The sequence below is a fragment of the Scophthalmus maximus genome, chromosome 20 (genome assembly GCF_022379125.1).
Source record: "Scophthalmus maximus strain ysfricsl-2021 chromosome 20, ASM2237912v1, whole genome shotgun sequence".
Taxonomy (NCBI): domain Eukaryota; kingdom Metazoa; phylum Chordata; class Actinopteri; order Pleuronectiformes; family Scophthalmidae; genus Scophthalmus; species Scophthalmus maximus.
The window spans coordinates 1280001-1301105 of NC_061534.1; the positions used below are offsets into that span (position 1 = coordinate 1280001).

Sequence of the window (21105 nt, forward strand, 5' to 3'; positions counted from 1 at the left end):
CATGTACCCCTCAGTTGTCCAGTGGCGAGGGAAGATGGATGTCCAGCCTTGTTGCTGTGGAGCTTCCACCGTAAACACACTCACACACTGTTGAAGAAACAACAAAACCGAGGCTGCGGCTTTAAATCATCTCCGGGTTTCTGCAACTTCAAACTGCAGGAGAAATAAATTTGAAAAGCCTCTTTTCTTATTTTTAAGGGGCTGCAAATGAGTCTGCAGCCGCCGCAGGACGAGGGGCCTCTCAGAGCTCGGCCCTGTGGCAGAATCACACATCGTGTCGCGTCGTCATGAAGTGAATCCGAGATGAGGAGGGTTTTTTCTCCCCGACTTCCTTCAGCAACATTTCCACTTCCAACGTTTCCAAACAAAAAACCGAGAGACTCCACGGCTGCTCTGTGAACTGGGGGGAACAAAAATGAAAAATACAACGTTAGCAGTCATGAACATTAATTCTGTTTAATCTTAAAGGATAAAATCATGTTGCCTTCTTTGCCCTGACTGAGGTTTAACCTGGTTCCGTCATCTTTATCTTTCTGACGGGTGTAGACGCCTACAGGTGGTTTCCATGGGAACCAAACACAGAGCGTCGGTAACCAGGGGAATAAAAACTTTTTTGTTTCTCTCGTCGTCTTCCTCCAGGTCGAGGGGGAGAACACACCTACTGGCCGTCTGACAACAACCTGATCGACAAGAGCAGCATCAACGGTAGCACGCACGCACGCACGCACGCACGCACGCACGCACGCACGCACGCACGCACACTCTCTCACACACACTCACATACAGACACACACACACACACACTCTCACACACACACACATGCACACACACACACACACACACACACACACACGCTGGGGAGAATAATCATCTTTACGGAGGAAGAGGATTTCATAAAAAAGAAGGTGGTGGCATGTGTAGTTTTTAATTTAATGACAAAAACAACAAGAGTATTTCATCCTTTGATGGAGAGAAGAATACGGAAAATCTATTAATATTAATATTAAAACTAATGCTAATTTTAAAGCTAATGATCATGCTAATGCTATTTGACTGTACACTGACATGAACTGTAGTGATGAAAACTGAAACTGTCTCTTCTCGTTTCCGCTGGAAGAGAAACTGTTCTGCCCCCGCCCCCTCCCCCCCGAGGGGTCAGAGGTCACGGTCTGCGGCTGGCAGTGATTCAGTGTCTCATCGGAGGCACGTTCGCGTGTGTGTGTGTGTGCGTTCGTGTGTCTCAGCGTTTTTGTCGGCACTGTTGCTGCTGCTGCCGGAGGCGATTGTAAATCTGCCCCCCCCCCCTGACCTCCGCCCTCCTGCCGGCTTTACGGCGGGTCGACGAGGGCAAAGCCTCGTTCATCAGCCACGACGGTATTTCATCTTTAACGCGGTGTCGGCCTTTTACGTCGCAGAGCTTCCTCTCGCTTGAGAAACGACCGCGACGACTCGTCGTCCTCCGGCGGGTCGGGGCCGCTGACGGGGGTCCGGGTGTAGATCAGAAACACCTCGTCTTCTTCAGAGGAAGGAGTTAATGGACCTTATTTACATCTGGAACCGTCATGTAAAAGTCTTTTCTTCATTACTTGTGTTTACTTCTACACCAACACGTTTGTGTTTGACCACAGGCGCTCGAGCCCGACGCGGCTGGACGCCGACGTGGACCAGGAGCTGAACTCGGCTTCCGTCGGTCCGCGACCTGAACTTCAAATGCGATGAGAATAAAATCCCCCTCAGTAATTTCCCCTCAGTGGCAGATGATGAACGTCGGTGCAGCAGCAGAACGTCACAACGCAAAGTGACAGTTCTTTTCTTCCCTTCATCTTCAAAACACACGTTTACACCTCAAAGTCCAAATGACTCTATTATTCATCCTCATTTATTCACTGGAGACGTAGACTGTCACTCAGCAGACGTCGTCCAACTGTCGCTGGCTCCTCTCCGTAAAAAACTTGAGAAGAAAACCTCCCGACGTCACTCACGTGTAGACGGAAGTGATTCATGAAGTCGTGTTGCAGCGTCGTCCACGTGTCAAATGACTCAACTCGACGAAACGCGCGCGTCCAGTGACGACTCCGCTGGACAAGAAGAAGAAATCTGACATTTTACAGGTTGTTGACGGCGACTGACGCGTCCGGCAGAACCTCGGAACACAGGACGCAGAGACGCGAGCGGACAGCAAATTCACGTCACTCGCGTCTTTGCATCGACTTTGCATCGCACGGAGAAAGTGCTCGTTGTTTGCTGTGCACCAGATCTGTTGGATCACACTGAACTAGTCTTTTCCGTGTGTAATTAAAAGTTAATCTTCCAAGTCTCCGACTCACGATGACGTCTTTACGTTTCTTCAACAAACATGTTGAGTTGTTTTGTTGATCAGTTAAAGGGTTTTCATTCCTCCTCCTCGTCCTCTTCTCTTCTACTCGTCACCGACCCCCCCCCCCCCCCCGAGCTGGAACCCTTTTGATTTAACGAGGTTCCTTCGTCACGTTAAGACCTTGGAACCAGGAAGAACGAGCATCAGCAAACTGTCGGATCTGTGGTCGGAAAACGTGATTTACAGAAGCGTTAAAAGATGAAATCTTAAGTTTAAAGAAGAAAAGAAGTGGGAGAAGTATCGTTGCCTAGCTGCAGATGCGAGCTGTGATGGATTGTGTCTCTCATTGAGAGTGACGACTGAATGGAGACAGAGAGAGACAGAGAGAGAGAGAAGGAGGTAAAGTGCCTCTCGCTCAATGTCTCGCTTCTCTCCATCATCTCTCTCTCTCTCTCTTCCTTCCAGACCTCGTTCTCTCCCTCTGTTTCCTATTTTCTGATTCTCTCTCTCTCATGTGCTCCAAGGTCAAGTTAACGAATGACAGAGCATGTCATCAATTCCCCCCTTTCTCCCTTTAGCCACGCACGCACACACACACACACACACACACACACACACACACACACACACACACACACACACACACACACACACACACACACACACACACACACACACACACACACACACACACACACACACACACACACAGCAGCAGCTCTGAGTTCAGTTCACTGAAACCACCCTGGGTTTCATTCTACAGGCTTTTACTTTGTAGCTTTGTGTCTTCAAACAAAAAGAAATCCAAAACATAATATGTCCCTCATTTGTCTGAATAAATATATTTTATTTGCAAATGGGCAAATTAGATTAATTAAAAGACGTGAAGTAGATTTAATTTTGCATTTATTCGTGGCTCAGTTTTGACATTAATTGAGAGAAGTAGAAAATAATTCAAATGAAATGTTAAACTGTCATAAAAAAGATTTCATTTTTCAAAACCAACAGACTTCAGAACATATCGTCAGTAACTGTGCAACACGGGAGTCAGTGGCTCCAGTGTTAAAGGGGCAGTTAGCCATTTTAAACAATTACAATGCTTTCCTCATGGTCCGCTAACTGTCGGTTCTGTTACCAAAATAAAATCCAACCCACAGATGTCACAGTAGCATCTTTTTGCTTCTGATCCTTTTACTCATATTTCTAACCTCCAGTGTCTTTGGTGTCTTTCAGAGTCTCCCATCGGTCAGATGCGTCCGCCCCACGGCAGCGCCACGCCGCAGAAGAACAGCAACCTGCTGGTCATCATCGTGGTCTCGGTGGGAGCCGTCACGGTGGTCGTGGTCGTCATCGTGGCGCTCATCTGCACCCGCCGCTCCTCGGCCCAGCAGAGGAAGTAAGAGGGAATGATCTGGTGTGGCGGGACACGATGGAGGGAGGGATTCTTTTTTTCGGACAAAGGCTGAACCAGCACCCGTGTCTTTGGTTTCACGTTGCCATGTTACGAGAACTTTACGTGGCCAAGCGACGTCCTGTCGTCGTCACCGGCTGCGTTTCCCTGATACTCGACTCTGATTGGTTTGTAGCGTCTGACGTCGGTGTGTGACAGTTTCGGCGGCAAGACTTTTTCTTTCCCGCTTCTTTTTCTTCTTCTGCGACAGCTCGCCGCCTCCACTTCCTGTCATTGGTCCGAAAGTCCGAACCATACGAAAAAAAGAGTTCTCTCATTTCTGACGAGCCGAACCGTGGTTCAGTTCGATCGGTGGTCCGAGGAAACTTTCACACCTGTGATTTACCTGCGACTTTATTTGGTGCTGCAGTCGTTTTTTCCACCCGACAAAGTAAAAAGTCGGTTCCCTCGCTTCATCGGAAACTCTGCACCCAACAGAATCACCGCAGCAGCTGCTCTTTTCTGTTCCATTAATCTGCTGCTGACCAAAGAAAGAAGTCACCTTGTCGTCTTTTGTGTTAATAACCGATTGTTGGTCACTGACGGTGAGACGTTGTGTTTCCTGTGAACCAATAAAAGCTCCTCGTCTCACCAGTCGGATGCTTTTAATGTGAAGCGGCAGCGTCATTAACTGTAACTCACAGCAGAGATGAACGTTTCCTCCTGAATGAACTCGTAATGTGTTTAGACTTCAGACGGTTTCATTTTATAATCCAGTCCCCAACATTTGAAATCCTTTTTATTTTTGAAAATTGATTCATCCAACGCGTTTAATAATCCGGTTCATGATGTTTCAGACGTTGTTGTTATTTTGACATCGAGTCCTCAATTTGATTTGATTGAATTGAATTTAAATACTTTATTTCCAATATTTAAAAAAAATAGAAATAATAATTACATTTGAATATTTCTGTCTGCGTCAACTGTGAAAGTGCGAGACACGTTTTATAACAGCAGCACATTCGGTCACGCTACAGACGAGCAGGAGGGCTTCATGTGGAACGGTTACCTAGCAACACTACACAACCAAATCTGCCCGTCTGTCCGCTGACCCTCTGACCCTCTGACCCCCCCCCCCCGTGCAGGAAGCGAGCGAGCCACGGCGCCAGCAAGAGGAAGGGCAGCCAGAAGGACCTGCGGCCCCCCGACCTGTGGATCCACCACGAGGAGATGGAGATGAAGAACATGGAGAAGGCGCCGAGCGTCGCCCCGTCCGGACGCAACTCGCCCACGCAGTCGTGCCAGGACCTGCCGCAGGTCGCTCACAGCCAATCGGGGAGCCAGATCGGCAGCAAGAGCAGCCACTCAGGTGCAGGGCGGAAGTTAACTCATTCATGTATCTCCTCGTTTAGTTGAATTCACCCTGTTTTTATTGTGTGAGGTTTTGTTTAACGTTAAATATTGAGCTCTGTCTTACTTTTAATCACTTGTTTATTCACTTTCAATTGGTTCGCGTCATTTTTTTTGCATGTTGGGGGTTTGTCTCTTTAGTTGCCTGGCAACACTAAAAACTCTCCTCAGTGTTCGGAACACTGAGATTAGAAAATGTCATTTCTAATTTGCGTCCATATGCAAACCGAGCATCTTCTCTCCTCTTCAGCTCGGCTGCTAACGGATCAGTTGAACCCTAATTGATTTCACTTTAATTAAGTTAGCTGCGTGATGAAGCCTCATCAGCCGCGTATTGACAAAATAAAACCTCCACATTAAGTCAAAATATATAAATAAGCCCCCTCGTGTGTAAAAATGATGTCGATGTTGTCGTTGCAGTGGACGGCGACGAGGCGTCCAGCAGCATCTCCACTCTGGAGCGCTCCCTGGCTGCCAGGAGGGGAACGCGAGGCAAAATGATGATTCCTATGGACTCGCAGCCGAGCAACACACGTGAGTGACGCACAGCTTTTGTTCTCTGTGTGTGTGTGTGTGTGTGTGTGTGTGTGTGTGTGTGTGTGTGTGTGTGTGTGTGTGTGTGTGTGTGTGTGTGTGTGTGTGTGTGTGTGTGTGTGTGTGTGTGTGTGTGTGTGTGTGTGTGTGTGTGTGTGTGTGTGTGTGTGTGTGTGTGTGACTCAACACAAACATCACATTATTATGGAGACGTAAGTTGTTGCTGCGCTGACTCAGCATCGTCTTCTCTGGCACAGAACGTAAGTCCTGATGTGAGAGGATTATTTTAAATTGAATATTGGTGGTTTGGTGTAACAGTAAAGACGGTGTGGATCCGCACGTTGTTGGAGGTGATAAATAAGATTCACTGTGGAGAGAGAAGCTGATACAGTCGTAGTCTGATTCCCACCTGTTCCCGGTCGTCGTGTGAGCTCACAGTGACATTAATCTTCTGTAATTTCGGAGCAAGAAAAGCAATTAAAGAGTTGAGCGTTTTCCTTTTTGTGCCTTTAAATCAGTTCACACGCCCTCGTTTAAATTCTCTCACACAAGAACCGAGACCCAGCGTCAACTCAACACTGAGTCGTCACGTCGATGGGTTTATCTCCCTCCTCCTCCTCCTCCCTCCTCATCCTCCTCCCTCCTTATCCTCCTCCCTCCTTATCCTCCTCCTCCTCCTCCTCATCCTCCTCCCTCCTCCTCCCTCCTCCTCCTTTCTCCTCATCCTCCTCCCTCCTTATCCTCCTCCTCCTCCTCCTCCTCCTCCTCATCCTCCTCCCTCCTCCTCCCTCCTCCTCCTCTCTCCTCATCCTCCTCCCTCCTCCTCCTCACTCCTCCTCCTCCTCCTCACTCCTCCTCCTCACTCCTCCTCCTCACTCCTCCTCCTCTCTCCTCATCCTCCTCCTCCCTCCTCATCCTCCTCCCTCCTTATCCTCCTCCTCCTCCCTCCTCATCCTCCTCATCCTCCTCCCTCCTCCTCCTCTCTCCTCATCCTCCTCCCTCCTTATCCTCCTCCTCCTCCTCCCTCCTCATCCTCCTCATCCTCCTCCCTCCTCCTCCTCCCTCCTCCTCCTTCTCCTCCCTCCTTATCCTCCTCCTCCTCCTCCTCCCTCCTCATCTTCCCTCCTCATCCTCCTCCTCCCTCCTCATCCTCCTTCCTCCTCATCTTCTCTCCTCATCCTCCTCTTCCCTCCTCCCTCCTCATCCTCCTCCTCCCTCCTCATCCTCCTCATCCCTCTTCCCTCCTCCCTCCCTCCTCCTCCTCATCCTGCATCCTCCCTCCTCCTCCTCCTCCTCCTCCTCCGACCACTTGTCTGACTCTGGGAAGTCGGATGTAAAAAAAAGTCTTTAATGCAAACACAGACGTGACAGTGAGGGAAGAGAGAACTCACTCTCACACACACTCTCACACACACACACACACTCTCTCACACACACACACACACACACACACACACACACACTGAAAACAACACACACGTTCTCACAAGATAATTAGCCTCCATGTTCCCCTGAGACTGACTGAGGGAGAGGATCTGAGGGGGCGAGCGAATGAGAGAGGGAGAGAAAGAGAGTGGAAAGAGAGGGAGGGAGGGAGGGAGAGAGAAAGATTCTCTCAATTGAACTCACAGATGAACTGATTGTAGTTTGGTGTTCGGAGGTCAAAGGTTGACGTCCCTGTGTGACCTCACCGCCCGTCCTCCTCTCATCCATCACCACGCGTTCATTTCTGCATTCCTTCATTTATCCTCTTGATAACGAGGCTTTTCAGAATCAGAATCAGGAATAAAACATGTTGAGTTTGACTTGACGAGAGTCTGATAACGTGCGATTAGCTGAAGCTTCTTCACAGTTTCTCTGTCTCGTGTCTCGAGGCCTCTTCACTTATTTATCCTGCTGCCACATCAGAACCTGCTGATCTCTTTACCTCCACCTCCTGCTCTCGTCTCTTTGAGTCTCCTCTCTGTCTGACTATCGCTTTGTTTCCATTTCATCTCTGTCTGTTTTTATCGTTCCTGTTTTTTCCACCTTTGATCCAACTTTTATCCATTTTCTCTCTTTAATCTCGGCTTCTCTTCCTTTTCCGTCGTCTTCACGTCTTAACTCACGCCAGTTTTGTTCTTATGTTTCCTTTTCTTCATTTCTTCTTTTGCTTATTATGTCTCTCTCCATCTTTTCATTTTCTCTCTTATCAATGTCCTTTTCGCTCTTTTTTAAAAAATCCAAATTGAAAGACTAACATTTCGTAGCATCTGTAATTCTCTCTCTCACACACTCACAAATCTCCATTAACCCGTCGTCCGTTGCGTCACTGCACCGCAGTCGTCAATAATCCCGATCGATAGCCGCCATTGGTCCGACTGGCTCATCTCTGCTCATCTCGCTGCTGTGATCAAACCTGCTTCTCCTTAAATGATCACCGCACAAGTACAGCACATAACACACACACACGCATACACACACACACACACACGCACACACACACACACACACACACACACACACACACACACACACACACACACACACACACACTCACACACACGCACACACACACACACACACACACACACACACACACACACACACAGACACACACACACACACACACACACACACACACACACACACACACACACACACACACAGACACACACACACTCACACACACACACACACACACACACACACACAAAGACACACACACACGCACACACACACACACACACACACACACACACACACACACACCTCCTAAAGCTGCTGATCACAGCTCTGCTTTGTCCACATCGTCAATACTTTCCGATCAATGATGGTATTGATCAGGGTTCAGTGGAATCAGAGCAGAAAGAGAAACCAGCAGGAAGAAGAGAACTCCTCGTCCGCCTCGCTTCTTTTCAGTCGGTCCGTTAGAAAAGCGTTTGAAAAGGTTTTTTCTGACGCACGTCACAGAGAGAATATTTAAAGAAATGCGTTCAGACGTGGCGGATGTTGTGACGCTGAAGGTTTTATAGAAAAACTGAAGGAAGTTACAGGCTCAATCCATAACTCTCCGTTAAATTCTTGTCCTTAACGTAAAAAGATTTTGGCAGATTAAACAAAATATAAAAAGATTTAGCAATAATTTTTTGGGGGGAATTTTCTTTTTTTTCTACTTCAGCCACACTTCCTGTTCCCCCGTTATTGCTCTTTGATTTTATGCTAAGCTAAGCAGCAGCTGTATCGATCTTCATATTCATTTTTTAACAAACAGAAGTGTGGCTATTGATCGTCTCATATGATACTCAATTGGAAAGCTGCAAAAAAAATATTCCTCAGAGTTTCTGTGAATTATTTCAATGAGAACATGAACATTTTTATTTCTTTCATCATCGTCCGTCCGTCCGGCCTCTGTTCAGAGGTTTGATGTAAAGTAGGTTATGACTCATAGCGTCTGAAAGAAGAAATCAACCAGCTGGAGAATTATTACTTTTATTAATTTCTAATCTTTATCATTGTCATTTATATTCATAATTTCATCACCTCAGGCTCAATCATTTATTTTATTTGTTTCATTTTCTCTCCAGAAACTTACATCAACAAACATAACTCACTCTCTCTCTAATAATAATAATGATATATACTGTATATAAATGTAGCTCTAGCTCAGTGTTTTCAAAAAGAGACACACAAATAGAAACGCACACACACTTTCTCTTCAGGCCTATTTGGAAGATAAGAGCCAGCCCCCCCCCCCCCCCCCCCCGTGTGTGTGTGTGTGTGTGTGTGTGTGTGTGTCATGTACCTGAGGCAGTGTAATCAGCCTCAGTGAGTTCGACTCCCTGCAGTTTCCTCTCAAGGTCACAACATGGACAGTTTCTCCTCCTCCTCCTCCTCTGTTCACCCTGACTCTGTCTGTTGTGTCTGTGTTCCAGCGGTGGTCAGTGGTTTCCTGACTCTGTCTGTTGTGTCTGTGTTCCAGCGGTGGTCAGTGGTTTCCTGACTCTGTCTGTTGTGTCTGTGTTCCAGCGGTGGTCAGTGCCATCCCGGTGCCGGCTCTGGACTCCTCTCAGTATCCCGGGATTCTGCCGTCGCCCTCCTGCAGCTTCACGCACAACAAGTTCAGCCTGAGACCGATGCCGTTCCCCAGCCTGACGGTGGACAGAGGATACACTCCAGGTACCATATCAACAATACTCGTAAAAAGATATATCATTTAAACAGAAAGCAGGTACACGTGTGGCTACGGAACGTCGTGTCTAAACACCCACGTCCGGTGTTTTCTAACGGAGTGTTGTGGAAGAGGAGCCGAGGTGATCGGGATGACAGCCAGCGGCTCCACGGACGTAATTACAGAACAAATTAGCCCATTGATTAAAAAGGGAGAGACAACGAACCCACAGACAAGAGCAGAACTTTTACAAACTGCAGCTTTAAATTCTCTCTGGTCATCAGAGTCTAGAGAAGTATTTCTAAAACGGTCCCGCACAGATTTATCCCCCTGTGAGCAAATCATTTCAATAAAACAGGAAGTAGCTTGAGGACAGTTACTGCAGGTTGTTTTTTAATTCAACTTAAAGACCAATCACACACATTTTTCTAAAATGGCATTTTGGCGGCTTTTTAATTACAGTTCCACCATCTGGGCTCATATTTCTGATAAAGCTACTGCACCTCTTTTACAATTATTGCGCCGAGTTTCATGTTTCTAGATCAGTTCAACTCACGGATAATTCACCGTTCTACCTTCTCTGAGTTTGACATATAAAAAAAACAGAACAGGGATCAAACCTCCAGATTTCCAGACAACGGCTGAACCACCGCAGCTCCGAGAAAAATGAAATGTTAAATTCAGTCTGTAACCGTCTCATGTCCGAGGAAGCAGGTAAAGAGTTCCACGTCCCCGTCAGCCGCAGAGATCAGGACCTTTTTCTAAAGTTGTTGATTCGACACAGCTGAGTTGAATACTGAGAAAAAATGGCCGCCCTCCCTTCTTCTTCTTCTTCTTCTTCTTGTCTTAAATTTATTCCACGCACATTCAAGTGTTTCATCAAACCCCTGGTGTTGCTGCCGGTGTTGGCAGCGACTTCCTTTGTGTCTTACATATCGCATTGTGCACAGTTTGGCATCCGGCCTGATGAAATGGAGCCACACTCTTTGATCCCTCAGACGCTTTTACTCCTATTAGAGATGCGCCGGTCGACCATCAACCCGCGGGTCGAGCAGGCGCGGGTCAGGAAGCAACGAAACAGCGCTATGATTATTATGCTGTAAATATCTTCAATAAAAACATAGAAGCTTTGCTTTTATTGCATGAAAACGTCTCTCGTACATTAACACATGTACCGGAGGGTGCATGTTCACACTGTCAATAATCGATACTGAAATATAATGTAACCTACATCTGTCAACCCAAACTATGATTTATTATTGTCCATCGTGAATTTGCAGTTGTGGTTTTAGAGAGTTGATATTGTTCACAGACGAGGTTTTTGGTGATTGTGGCTTTTGTTTATACATCACCGCCAAAAGTCAGAAAGAAGCTAGTGCTGACGATGTCGCAGACTTGGTCAAAGAAAAGTTCAAAACCTAAAACTGGTCGGGTTGGGGTCATAGGTTAAGATAGTTTTGCGCTATTAACATGAGTGAAAACTCATGTGAATATTTCGCTTGAGTTGAAATATTTCAACAGAGCGATTGAAAATGAATCTTGGGTAGTTAGCGTCATTTGCGTCGCCCCAAGAAGAGAGGAAAAAAAACCCAAGGGGAAACAACTGTAGATTAATTTCTTCCAAAAGAAAGGTGAGCTAGCTACTAGCAAACTCCTACTACGACAGCTAGCCAGCAGCTACCTAGCTGGGATCGACACAGCTGCTATTGCTAGCTAGCTAAGTACCTGTAACTTTTACTACCTGAATACAGAAGGAGTTAGCATGCTAGCTACTATTATAACACACACACACAGTGTCGTAAATTAATCAGCATCATAGGTACAATGTCCCACAGAGACTTCTTATGTATAGGACCCAGAATTTTATGCTACATCCCTGCTAGCGCTAGTAACATAAAATTTGCGTATACTCGCATCTTTGCTTCGTGTATCTCAGTTATGTGGTTGGTACCGTCCAAGGTGCAGTTGTTAGCATGTTTGGCTAACTGATCTCCTAACGACCTTCAGGGTGACTCCAAAGGTCAAGGAGCAAACCATTAAATAACGTCATTAGTTTGTTGTTGTTACAGGTTCACAACTGTTACGGTCGAGGAAATGGTTCCTCTCTTAATCAGTATTTTGTATTTTCGCAGCTCTTTCCATGTTTTTTATTGTTTGAAACCTGGAGAACGTTTCCAGAGGTAGATTTACATTAGCCATTACAATATATTTGCTTGTTTTCATCCTAGAAAGCTTTTTTCTCTTGAAACATAAATAACTGAACGTTCTTGTTGTTTTTCTGGAAACTTTGCCAAAAACAACCAGTTCATAATACTGCAAATATATACAATAAATATTGCAACGTTTTCTCCCCGGGTACTGCGGGCTCAGTTATGATTGTTATACTTTATGTGGGAAGTGGGATAGTGACTAAACAGACGTTTTGTTTAAATTAAAATCTTCCAGATTTTCACTTTAACCTTTAATAACAACAACAGGGTTTTTTTTAAAATGCTGCAGCACCTTCCTCTTCCCAGATCTCTCCACCGCGCCCCTCCTCCTCCTCCCTTTTTACAGCCCAGCTAAATGCTGAATGACATGATTGGGAGCAATAATTCAGTAATTGGCTAATTCCTGGTCGGCTTGTATCAACGATTTAACAGCAGCGGAGAGACGAGCAGAAGCGTCGGAGTCATTGAATCAGCTGACCCGCTGGGAGGCCTGATCACTGCTGGCAAAAACACACACAACACAGGCGCTGTCGGAGAGGGCGGGGCGGCTGCAAAAATATAATAAGAGAGGAATCTGAGGCTGTTAACGAGGGAGATTAAACATAAACTTCAAAAAAAGTTATATGATAAACTTCTGTGTTCGCCAAAGTGGAAGGTTCAAGATTTGGAGTCAGAGAGCTCCGGGCTCCATGTGGCTAATGATGGGATGAAGCCACCTGTCGACATCTGTAGACATGAAAACAAGCAGATTTATTTAAAACGCAATAATAACTGTGGTGGAGGATTCAAAGAAAACAACAGGGGGCTGGAGGAACTGAGCCGAGCACCGAGATCATCCTGAAATAGTTCAAACCAAACAACAACTCTGATAAACTGAAATAACTCTGTGCAGATTCGCCGCTCCTCTTCGCCGAGTCTCCGGAGCCACTTCTTCTCTCCGGTGGTTAATTGATTTCAGGTGCTTCGCTCCTTGGCGAAGAAGAACAGGTTGAGGGGAGCGAGAGCAGGAGAGAGGGAGAGAGGGAGAAATCAAAAACACCCCAAAGCAAAGTGCGATAATGTCGTATCAGTGTGAAACAGAAGGATGAGCGTCAGGACGTGGCGGTCAAGCGAGCAGCTGCTGCGTCCGCAGCTCGTTTGACCTCCGTCTTCTTCTTCTACTACTTTTTGTTTCATGGCACTGGGCCCATAGCTCAGTGGGCTACACCTCTTACTTTGGTACGGAAGGTTTGCGTCCGATTCCTCGGTTGGGGCGTGGCTAGCAGAGAGGTCAAATCATCAACAACCAACAATCTTTTTCCAAAATGACGTCCTGCCCCTTTAAGGAGGTTTGAGCTCTACTCAGTGTCATCGCAGTCATGTAAGGACGTTTTATTTGAAACACTCAGCAGCAGTCGTCTGTTGGTCTCGACCCTCTGATACGACCTGTAGCAACATCGAGTCTCGGCGGCGTCACGTGTTCCAGAGCTTTAGTCCTCCCACCTCGCTCTCCTCCTCTCTTCTTCCTCTGTTCTCCTCAGGATGATGAACCCAGCGACTCCACATGTAATTAGTGGCCATCGCCGCTCTGTTCCTCTCTGATCACACTCGCTGTAGCTACACGGGGAAGTTTCACATCTCGTGTTTCTGCACGGTCGACAGATTTTCTTTTCTCTTCAGCGGAAAAGCTCCTCTTCTTCTTCTTCTTCTTCTTCTTCTTCTTCTTCTTCTTCTTTTTCCTCTTGCTGAGGTTAAATTGGATTCCTCTACAGAGACAAAGGCAACAAAACAACAACACTCGACAAAGGAAAAAAAAGAACAAAACTGCGAGTCTCCCTGACGATTCAGTTTCTTTACCGAGGAGGAAAATATCAATGTTTTAAATTATGAGAAGAGTTTATGAGTTTTAATGGGTTTTAAAGATTCGTGACAGTAGACAGACACGACCCATGTAAACATGTGTATCCCTCAATCTTTGGGTCTTTACACGTATAAACACGTGAACTTCCACATGTAATCAAACACACGGTCAAAACTTCCATGCAGACGATATTTACATGAACTGTAGAAGCAGTACAAACCACGAATATTCACACATTTGTTTTCTTCAGTGTGTATTTTTCTCTGACTCCATCTTTCGCCTCCTCCCTCCTCTGTAGCGATGTCATCGGACGCCTCCGTCAACCCTCTCCTCCAGCAGCAGCCTCCGCCACAGCAGGCCCCGCCCCTCCTCCCCGGCTCCTCCGCCTCGCTCGTGGAGCACGGCCCGGGGGTCGGCCCGGTCCCGGGCGCTCCCGCAGCTGTGGTCGCCTCCGCCGAGGAGGCCCAGGCGGCGAGCGGTCGCACCATCCCCACGGCCTGCGTGCGGCCCAGCCACCCGCTGCGGAGCTTCACCAACCCGCTGCTGCCTCCGCCCATGGGCACCATCGACCCCAAGGTCTACACCTCCATGATGCCGCAGTCCAGTGAGTACAGATGTTCACACATCAGGACACATCTGCAGGGGAACTATCAAATGATGACATCATGTTAAATGTTGTGAGTGACACTGTGAAGCTGAAACTATGGATTTCAAAAAGAAGGCAAATACTGAACCGACTCGTTCACACGTGTGTGCGTGTGCGTGTGCGTGTGTGTGTGCGTGTGTGTGTGTGTGTGTGTGTGTGTGTGTGTGTGTGTGTGTGTGTGTGTGTGTGGATATACTGTAAGTGGCCTTGACATTGGCCAGAGGGTTGCAACTGACCTCTCTCTCTCTCTCTCTCTCTCTCTCTCTCTCTCTCTCTCTCTCTCTCTCTCTCTCTCTCTCTCTCTCTCTCTCTCTCTCTCTCTCTTTTTTTGTAAAAGAGAAACATATTCCCTCGTTCCCTCTCTGTTTCCTTTCCTATTTCTTTTCCCCTTCCTGTATCCTCCTCCTCTCTTTATCTCTCTCCTCTCGCTCTGTGGCTCGTCCCGTCATCCTCCGTCTGATCACCTGCAGCAGCAGAAAATAAAACCCTCGTCTACAGTTCATATGATCTGTGTGTGTGTGTGTGTGTGTGTGTGTGTGTGTGTGTGTGTGTGTGTGTGTGTGTGTGTGTGTGTGTGTGTGTGTGTGTGTGTGTGTGTGTGTGTGTGTGTGTGTGTGTGTGTGTGTGTGTGTGTGTGTGGGTGGGTGGGTGGGTGGGTGGGTGGGGGTGGGTGGGTGTGTGTGCCATCCATCCATTATGGTTCTGTTTACACGTCCAGATGGCCTCAGATTAACATTGATTTTCAGCTCCTGGAAACCTTTCGCTCCCAAACAGTGAGCCCCGCGGCAACAATCGGCTCGACTCTCCCCGAGACCACCAGCTCACCCCGAAACCCCCCACCGCCACACACACACACACACACACACACACACACGCGCGCACCTCTTTGAGCGATGGCGTTTGATGTCCCGTCGTCGGTCTTGTTTGTGTGTGTTTATCCGAGGCTGAGACTCCCTGGGTGAGAAGAATGAGACGTTCTCAGGGTTTAATTGGATTGTTGTGGTGACAGAGGGAAGGGGAGGAGAGAGAGAGAGAGAGATGGAGGGAAGAGAGAAAGAGAGATGGAGGGAAGGGGAGGAGAGAGAGAGAGAGAGAGAGAGAGAGAGAGAGAGAGATGGAGGGAAGGGGAGGAGAGAGAGATGGAGGGAAGGGGAGGAGAGAGTGACAGAGGGAAGGGGAGGAGAGAGAGAGAGAGAGATGGAGGGAAGAGAGAAAGAGAGATGGAGGGAAGGGGAGGAGAGAGAGAGAGAGAGAGAGAGAGAGAGAGAGAGAGAGAGATGGAGGGAAGGGGAGGAGAGAGAGATGGAGGGAAGGGGAGGAGAGAGAGAGAGAGAGAGAGAGAGAGAGAGAGAGAGAGATGGAGGGAAGGGGAGGAGAGAGAGTGATGGAGGGAAGGGGAGGAGAGAGAGAAAGAGAGAGAGAGAGAGAGAGAGAGAGATGGAGGGAAGGGGAGGAGAGAGAGAGAGAGAGAGATGGAGGGAAGGGGAGGGGAGAGAGAGAGAGAGAGAGAGAGAGATGGAGGGAAGGGGAGGAGAGAGTGACAGAGGGAAGGGGAGGAGAGAGAGAGAGAGAGATGGAGGGAAGGGAGAAAGAGAGATGGAGGGAAGGGGAGGAGAGAGAGAGAGAGAGAGAGAGAGAGAGATGGAGGGAAGGGGAGGAGAGAGAGAGAGAGAGAGAGAGAGAGAGATGGAGGGAAGGGGAGGAGAGAGAGTGATGGAGGGAAGGGGAGGAGAGAGAGAAAGAGAGAGAGAGAGAGAGAGAGAGAGATGGAGGGAAGTGGAGGAGAGAGAGAGAGAGAGAGATGGAGGGAAGGGGAGGGGAGAGAGATGGAGAGAAGGGGAGGAGAGAGAGAGAGAGATGGAGGGAAGGGGAGGAGAGAGAGAGAGAGAGAGAGATGGAGGGAAGGGGAGGAGAGAGAGAGAGAGAGAGATGGAGGGAAGGGGAGGAGAGAGAGATGGAGGGAAGGGGAGGAGAGAACTCAAAGTTTTGTAAGACGGACAGAAAGCTGCAGAGGAACCAGGTTCACTTGACTCTGAAAGCCAAATAATGTCGTCGCTGGCTGAACAGGATGTTTTTCGCTCTGTAACATATTTCACCATGTGTAGAATCTATATTCTGACCTTGTCCCTCGCCACAAGGAGACACTGTAGGAAGGAGAGTAGACGTCTCCCCCGGAGGGGGGATGTAAACACCGAGGCTACAGGTGGAGGCCGGGGGGAGGTGGGACTTGGAGGGGGGGTGGGGGTGGGACTTGGAGGGGGGGAGCTGCATCGAGCTTCACGATGAGTCGTGTGACAGTTTGACGTGAGAGTGGAGCTGTGGCCTCCAGGTGAACTTCGGTTATTGTGAAAAATATACTGAATATGAAACTGGACGTGAGCCTGTATTGTCTCCTGACCAGCAGAGGGCGACTCTATGAGAGCGTGACTCGACTTCTCACTTGATTTATAACGTCAGTAAAACATTTTCCTGAGGAGTTTATGGTTCAATCTCTTTGCCTCCTCGTCCTTTACAGACGTCTTGTCAATTCACCCTGCGGGAGCGTAAACAGCGGAGGTCAGGAGGTCACCGAAATCGCTGGGATTCATCAATAATACATAACAACAAAAAAACAACGACTTGAAAAAATACCTAGCTACATAACTCAGTGGTGTAATCAGAGGATGGCGAAGTGAAGATGGGAAATATCAGAGTCACGGATGTGACGCTGTTGTGGTGATGAAGCTGAATAAATATAATATATATATATATATATATATATATATATGCTCATGATAATGACACTACATATAAATTATAATTTAGTAAATCAAGATGAGAGTCTGAGTTGACATTTACAGATGTAAAGTAAAATGAAACGATGTAAATGATGAAATGGCAAAATTTAAGAGATAAAAGCTCACAATGATGTGATACTAGTTCAGGATGATAAGATACAAACCCAACATGAAGGGATAGTGAACCAGGATTAATATTTTCTAACTCAGAGGCACATTTTTCATAGTTTTACATCAAAAAAATTAAAAAATCAACTTCATATGGAGACAAAACCAAAGAAATGTATAGTAAATTCAAAAATGAGATAGTAAAGGAGGTAGTGAGGCAACGAGCTGTGGCATAATAATTTTGTATCTGACTTATGACCCAGTTTTTTTATATTCAACATCCCATAAGTGAATATTTGATACGTTTCAAATGAAGGGAAAGAGTTCTGGAAGTCGTGGAAGCAAATTCCTGGTTTCTGTTCAGAACGTTAACAAAGGATTCGTCTGGAGAAACTCACGCCTGTCTGCCGCTCCCTCATTGGTCAGGTAGACGGGTGCGCAGACAGGCAGACGTCAGACAGACAGACAGACAGGAAGTAAAAAGAAGAAGAAGAAGAAAGCATCAGGCGGATGAAGAGACACCTCGCCGCTGTGCCGAGCGGACGAGACGTCTGCTCTCTCTCCCTCCGGAGTCGCGGCGTTTCCTGGAGGAGTCTTCATCTTAAACTGTTTTTATCTCCGCGCGTCCTCGGGATCAATAACCCCGCCCCCTCCATCTTCACCTCCCATCGCTGTAAATCTCCCCAGAAACAGACAGACATTCGCGCTGATGTGGAACCCCGGCGGGCGTTTCACACCTCACACCTCCACTCCCCAGCTTGTCTGGTAAATATATCTGCCTCTCGGAGCAGACGGGCCCCCAGCGCCTCGCCCTCCCTCTGACAAGTCCCCCGAGGCTGAGCCAGGCACCGCGAAACTCTCTTTCATGGCTTCCTCCACCGCGGATGGGTAACCTTTTGCCACTGCAGCAGCTCATTGTGTTTTTCCGCAAAAAAATAAATATCTCTATATATATTTCTTCTTCTTCTTCTTCTGGAGCTCATTCAGTTTAGATCCGGTCCGACAGCAGCGCGACGAGAAGTCGCACAAACACATTGGGTTCGGCTTCATTTTTAAAAAAGTGGAACTGGCAGGGGGTGTCGGCACCTCAGACGTTCACAGTCAGAACAAGGTCGGGGAAGGAGAGAGGAGGACTTGAGACGCACCAGCGCCCCCGTGAGGTCGTGGCGTTCCTCGCATGCAGGAAAGTCCGCGGACGGATGAATCCACCGACACGGGGTCGTCCGAGGGAGAGCTGTTTGTGTCACGGACGTCTGAAAAGATGTTTGCCGACACGACAGATGGTTTGTTTACACAGAACCGCCTGGGAAGAGTTTCATTGCAAACTGTTTGGAGACTTTCAAAAAAAAAAGAAGAAGCCTGGCAGCTGATTGGACGAACCATCTGTCTGTCATCTTCGGGAACCGCCGTTGTTGTCAACGTCTTCGCTGCTGAAGATCGTACTTCCCACTTGTGAAGTCGGAATTACGAGAATTTCACGTTGAAAAGAAATTTGCCAAAATGGCTAATTTAGTAACTAGCTAGCAACGTGCTAGCAGACTGTAATCCATTTGTTGTGGATAGAACGATAACTAGCATCGGTCTATATCAAGTCAAGTGAACATAGATCACAGATTAAAATTATGGACACAAGCAACAGCTAATACTTGTTGCAACTGTTAATTAAAAATAAAGAATTACGTAGCATCCATAACTGAATCTGTCGTCATCTCCGCCATGTTGAAAGGTAGATTCATATGTTACAATGACGTGATGCAGTGAAGTGTCGTCCAACTGTGACTAATTCAAGTTTCAAGTCTCCATTCAGGCGATCTTCATCAAAATGAAACGGATAATCACGGCACATTACATTCATAGTATATATACAGTTTGTAACGATGCCATTATACAGATAAACCACAGTGGAGCTTTTGTTCTCTTGAATCCCCTGGTGGACTCTTCTCTCTTTTCTCTTTTAAGCTGTTTACAGCAAAGCCGAGATTATGATTCAACAGTTTGGCAGGTTCCTTTTATTCTTAGCAGGAGACGGAGCTCATTTTCTCCACAGTGTTTGTGGGCAAAACATAAATCTGAGTTAAAAGAAGTTTGTATTTTCAGTGGATTTGAAGAAAAGGACTCTTGGTCTAAACTGTCTAGTTTTTCCAGTGGACTGAAGTTCAGACGTTTGTAATTCAATCTTTGAACCATTTGGAAACACGTCGGTCCTGCGGGAAGGTTTTCAGGAATCCATGAACATCCAACTCTCTGTCGTATCGTCACATCTTTGTGTTGTTGAAGCTCAAAGCTCAGACTGAACTTCCGTTTCATTTCACTCCTGAAACTTCGCGGAGCGACGAACACATCCGTCCCTCTGACCTCGTTCCAGTTGACACAGATGGAGTCGCTGCCGCGAGCAGATCAGTATTTTTTTCTCCGACGTCGCTTGAAGACAAACGTATCTCAATGTAAAGTCTACAGGCTGAATCCAAACGGTTGATCAGTTCACCCTGCGTCGCCTCCTCTGTTCTCCAGATTCGTTGGAACCGTAAAGGAGAAAAAAAAACAACTGTCTGGTTGAGAAAAGAGTAGATACTTCAAATCCTTCTAAAAGTAAAACGCAGACGCTGTCAGACCCGACTCGTCTACACACTGTTGGGTGAGCGTGGTTGTCTGTTGAAATCCGCTCGGCTCTCAAATCTGTTCCAGGTGTTTTGTCTCTCGGGGAACGAGAATGTAGGTTATTGATCAGGAAGTGAAGGAGAAGCCCGAGGTTCAGACACGAGGAGGATATTCAGGGAATCTGACGGGAGGAACGAAAAACTCAACATCCTTTTTATGTTTCCTCCTCCACTTTCCTTCTTCTGTTGTGTAGAATCCTTCAATCTGACTCCCTGGAAGGTATTTGTACCCTGCTTTATACCCTGGGGTATAAACTGGATCAGCCCAGACGATACCCGGGGTTAAAGTGGGTTAGCCTGTTTTAAACCCCGGCTATAAAAGCTAGTCGTATGGATTTAGCCTGATAGTTGTGGATGGATGTATGGATCCGACCTCAGATCTGTTTCCTGCCCGATGGTCCACTTAGTCGCCCGTGAACTCGTCGTTTAGCTCAGTCGATAGCAGCTCTTGTGTTTCCACATCAAACTGTTTCTGTCAGCGTCAATATTAAAGCTCATCTCTCAGGAAACGAGCGTTACTCACGGGTTGGTGACTTCAACGCGACCCCATGATCCTGTAGGATAGTTTGTCCCGGTTTCTGGGCCGGCGACGGCTCGATAGCAACCGCTGGCCCAGTTGCCCGAGGCAACCAGATTTGACTTTCATCATTCTGCCTCTAAAAGGATTTCATTGTTAAATGTTCCCTGAGGTCATTATGTTCATGTGTTATAATATTTTAAACTTCCTGTCTCGCCCCAGGTGCGAGCCTCCCGAAGCCCCAGGTGAAGACGGCGTCTCTGGGTCAGGCCGGCAAGGCTCGCTCCCCCCTGCTGCCCGTCTCCGTCCCCACGGCGCCCGACCTACCGGAGGAGGGAGGAACAAAGTCCGCCGAGGACTCGGCCGCCAACGTAAGTCTGTCCAGACGGAGCCACCGCTGTCGGAAGTGTCCGATCCGGCTTTGTTGTGAATTTTCCGTGGAGGAGAGGTTTTCCTACCAAAGTGTTGGTTTAGAATTTTAAATAATGCCTAATATTGTTTTTACACACATGGATAAGTCTGATTAGTCAAATCTAATATTTATTTTA

At 47.3% G+C, this 21105-nt stretch overlaps 1 protein-coding gene across 2 annotated transcripts in view; it reads left to right on the forward strand.

Annotated features, from left to right (window-relative positions):
- The window catches only part of dcc (DCC netrin 1 receptor), a 155402-nt gene that overhangs the window by 121664 nt on the left and 12633 nt on the right, over positions 1 to 21105 (forward strand). For both annotated transcript variants that reach the window (XM_035608910.2, XM_035608911.2), the window contains exons 22-28: positions 640 to 705; positions 3552 to 3714; positions 4854 to 5077; positions 5539 to 5652; positions 9661 to 9810; positions 14151 to 14456; positions 20780 to 20928. In XM_035608910.2, the coding sequence (XP_035464803.1) occupies positions 640 to 705; positions 3552 to 3714; positions 4854 to 5077; positions 5539 to 5652; positions 9661 to 9810; positions 14151 to 14456; positions 20780 to 20928 (1172 nt within the window). The remainder of the gene's footprint in view (positions 1 to 639; positions 706 to 3551; positions 3715 to 4853; positions 5078 to 5538; positions 5653 to 9660; positions 9811 to 14150; positions 14457 to 20779; positions 20929 to 21105) is intronic.